Source organism: Solanum stenotomum, chromosome 7 (assembly GCF_019186545.1).
Source record: "Solanum stenotomum isolate F172 chromosome 7, ASM1918654v1, whole genome shotgun sequence".
NCBI lineage: Eukaryota > Viridiplantae > Streptophyta > Magnoliopsida > Solanales > Solanaceae > Solanum > Solanum stenotomum.
This window is the reverse complement of record NC_064288.1, coordinates 1,592,211-1,596,565: the sequence shown is the minus strand read 5'-3', so window position 1 is coordinate 1,596,565 and position 4,355 is coordinate 1,592,211. Positions and strand designations below refer to the sequence as shown.

General features: G+C 29.0%; 1 protein-coding gene across 1 annotated transcript; it reads right to left on the bottom strand.

Annotated features, from left to right (window-relative positions):
• Positions 1-339: 339 nt before the first annotated feature.
• Positions 340-1,061, bottom strand: LOC125871810 (monothiol glutaredoxin-S11-like). Its single transcript, XM_049552487.1, has one exon. It carries the CDS (start codon positions 970-972, stop codon positions 652-654), a length of 321 nt encoding a protein of 106 aa, XP_049408444.1. The 5' UTR covers positions 973-1,061; the 3' UTR covers positions 340-651.
• Between the last annotated feature and the right edge of the window lie 3,294 nt (positions 1,062-4,355).

The following is a 4,355-nucleotide window of genomic DNA, read 5'->3' as shown; positions in this document are numbered from 1 at the left end:
ACTCTATTGAACAATGTAACCTTCGCATTTAAAAGTTGAAATTGTTAGAGATAATACTCTTTCAATTACTCGTACATAATATATTGTATTGTCTATTGACATAATAATTTATTTATGAGGAAATGACATCTCTTGGACATTTAAAAATTGAACAAAGAAAATATTTTTTTCAGATCTCTTGTAAAACAATGAAGACTTTATTTAAAAAAAAACAATTTGTAAATGACCTACAAAATCAGTTCTCTCGATATTTAGTTTCATTGTTTTCCCCATTTGTAAAGTGAAGAATTCTCCAAACATGTTGATCCTCCACAGAAAGGGAAAAAGAACAAATTAAACTTAAGTAATAATACTAACTTCCATTAATTGAGATACAAATGAGAATACATTCTTTAATAATTTGAACTAGGGCACACACATCTTCACAACAATTACATAACATTTTCATACTACAACTTCTTCAACTCAACAATTTATTTATTGTTCCTAGTAGTACTACTAGTACTAATTAATATTAATGTCAAACTTTTCTTGAAATAGGGGTGAGGTGTGGGGTGTCCTCCTGGAACAATGGGAAGGATCAGCTAGAACCAGAACCAGGACATGTGCTGCCTGCTATTCAAGTAGCTTCCGAGAGGGGGGGGGGGGGTCTTAATTGCTTTTTAAAACAGATATGTAAGGCTTGATAAGTTTAATAAGTGAGCCTTGGAGATGAAGTGACATGACTTCATTAGTAGAACCAACCAATAGCCCCCCAATAAAAACAACAGGAAACATGAATGAACTATTGACACCCATCCTTATTAGGGCCTTTTCCATTTCTTTTCCATCAGACTCAAGATCAATTTCACAAACATATGGAATTACACCAAGATCTTGAAATAATATACTCACTGCATAACTCAAACAACATGTACTCTTGCTAAAAATCAACACTCCATGTTCTCTAGTCATTCTTTGTACCTTGTCCATATTATTTTTGACAAAAATTAGATGAAGCAACTAGCCAAAAAAAGAGCTAGAGAAATAAAAGGATTTTTATTTCACAAGCTCAAAGATAGACAGGCTAGGTTGCTTGAAAATAGGGGTGGGCATGGTGAGTCTATTTATAGTTATAAATGAATAAAGAAAAGAACCTTTTAAAAGATTGTGAGCTTTATTTAGATGCTTTGAAAAAAAAGATCCTACTACTACTATTTTGTTCCACATATAAAGGGCAAGTTGGAAGAACATATATTCTATGTGATCATGCATGCACGTTTTTAATGGAATTTAAGTTATATACACTATCGATATAAAAAATTTAAACATTTTATATTTATTTGTTGTAGTAGGTGAATGGTGATAACACCATTTTTTGGACTATAGGTTTAATTTTCCATTCATGAGCCCACTTTGGTTTGTAGAAGTGAAATTTATTTCTCTCATATTATATTAGTGTTGAGTTTTGTTCTTAAAAGTCTTTCTTGATTTGTGTGCTCCTTATTTAATATTTAAAAAAACTTGTTGAATTTTGAGGGAATATCTCATAAAGGACAATATCATAGATATGTTTTAAGCTTTCAAAATTTTTCTATAATTTTCAAGATCAAATATTTTTCTATAACATTTCCAATAAGGATGGCATAAAAAGTGCTCCATGCTCTTTTTTGAGATTAAATTTATACTGTCTGTCAAATACATAATATATAATATAATCTTGAATATTCCACACGTACCAAAATACTCAAGATTTAATTGTCAAACAACTAGGAATTATTCCACTAATCTACAACTTATAAGTAATAAACAATATATCGTAATCACTAATTATTTCTCAGAAAAGAAATGACTCATGTTGTTTCTCAGAGAACATAAAATAAACAAAACTTTGATAAACAAATTAAAATTGAAACTAAAAAGTTTGTGATTGATAAATAAACTAATAAAAATAAGAAAATGTAACATGATAATGGAAAAATGAAAAAGTGTCTCGATCATACATGAATAAATACTAAGTAAGTAATCTTGGAGAGATCAAGCTTTCTGTGTAAGTGAACCCATTCATAAATTTACCTCGAGGCAATAATGTAAAGGGTCCTCTTTGTGTCCTAAATTTAATGTCCCTACCTAGTAAATGTGCGCACCAGAATAATATTTCACCATTTGCAAACTTATATTTTGGTGTGGCTCTAAGAAGATAACGATCTTCTATAGATAATATTGCATTCCAAGATTCCTTGAGATTATAATCTCTCATTACCCATACCTTAAAAGGATGGATCCTCTGATCATACGCCTTAGAATAAGCACAAAGCATTTCTTCCAATATAGAAATTCCAGTACTGCCGGTATTCAACAAGCATATTTCCTCTGGCAATGATATCTCTCCATACACTTCATGAGAAATATTAAATGAAACCACAAAGTATTTTTTTGAATAAAACCCAATCCAATGAAATGTCCCATGTATAAATGCCAAAGTATCCATACCAGACACCTTATTGCCAGTGACACGAGGATGTTCATCAATTTTTCGCCAAGAATCACTTTTTAGTGTGAAAATTTCACTAGGCACTTTTTGACTATCAAATTCATTCCCCTCAATTTTTAGAATCTTATACTCACCACTACTTAAATCAAGACCCAATCCCAAACAAGAAGTTAATCCGACTGAAAATTCTGGAATGGGAAGTACCATTGATTCTCTCGTGGAGGGATTCCATAACAAAAGTATATTGGGCACAACAGTATTTTCAAGAACTTTAATAATAAACAAGCCATTACAACCATTATAGATTGTGCAAAACAGTGGTTCAATGTTTAGAGGAAAATTCAGTTTATGTGTATCCTCAACCAACTGAAACGGCGATAAAGAACAAGAGTATATGGGAAAGTCATCTTCCTCAATGTATTGTTGGTAAAAAAGAAATTTTTGAGAATTCTGATCATTCTTTGCATGGTTGAGATGTTTCATCCTAAAATATGATTCATCAATTAATGTTTTCCAAAATTTTGAAACACATTTAAATCGAAGAATAGACTTTACAGGTAATCTGCTGATGATGTCACTAAGTGTGCCCTCTTCAAAGTAAACTTTCATGGCCTAAATAGGAAAAAAAGTGATATTAGACACTTAGCTTACTCTTAAAAATGTCAAATATTTATACCATTTCAATCAAGATATTAAAAAGATAAACCTAGATTGATCTTTTTCTATTTATTATAATAAAACAAACAAACGGAGTAATGAAATTTAGAAAAAAATTGGTGGAGGAAAATTTTCAACACCATAGTAGTGGCAACAAGAGAGAGCAACACATGAGCCAATTACTTTAAGCATTTTCAACATATTTGATGTTTAAGTGAAGACATAAATTATCACCTAACACTATTTATAATGTGACTTACTATTTTATATTTGAAACTATTTTTTTTTTTTGGTTGAAAAGGAGTTAATTTATTTATATATAATATGCATCCATACAATCCAGGTGGCTAGAAGCATTACTATTGATACTTGGTAATGATACATCACTTTTCAACTAGCTTTTTCACTAAGAATGTGTTCGGTATTAAGAAAAATATTTTCTTACTTTTTTTCTTTGTTTCGTAGGTATGTAAATAATATTAATAGCAATTGATGAAGTAAATTAAATTGAAAAAAAAATAATCTTTTTATCGTAGAAACAAAACACACCTAGAATCCAAGTCAAATCGCTAACAAATTCCAATAAATGAACTCAATTGATGTATAGTGAACTTACATGATCTAGAATATCCACTGAGTTTGCTTTCTTTGAAGACTCCAAAACTATTTGTCATGCATTTAAAATTGAATAAAATTAGCTCAAACACGCACTATTATTATTAAAGAAAATTAAAACACACAACAAAAATAAACATATTCCATTAGGAGTTTGATTGGAAAAATTTAGTTTCTTTTTCCGTTGCCGATTCAACATCTTTAGAGCTTTGATTTGAATGTTACAATTTGTTTTTATTTTTATTTTTTATGTATTGATAGGATTTGATTGTTTGGTGGCCTTATTTATAAGACAATTTTATTTGTTTTTGGGAAAAATATAAATACACTACCAAAAAGAAATTTTTTTGATTATTTATCCATATTAGTACCATCCAACAAAAAGTAACACTATATTATTTTCCTTTAATATCCATCTTCCATATTTAAAATTATAATAATTTAATTTAAAATCTACAATTCTATTGTTTTTGGAAAAAAAATATAAATATACCGCCAAAAAGAGAATTTTTTATAATTTATCCAAATTAGTATTATCCAACAAAAAGTAACACTATATTATTTTCCTTTAATATCCATCTTCCATATTATCATAATATTTAATTTAAAA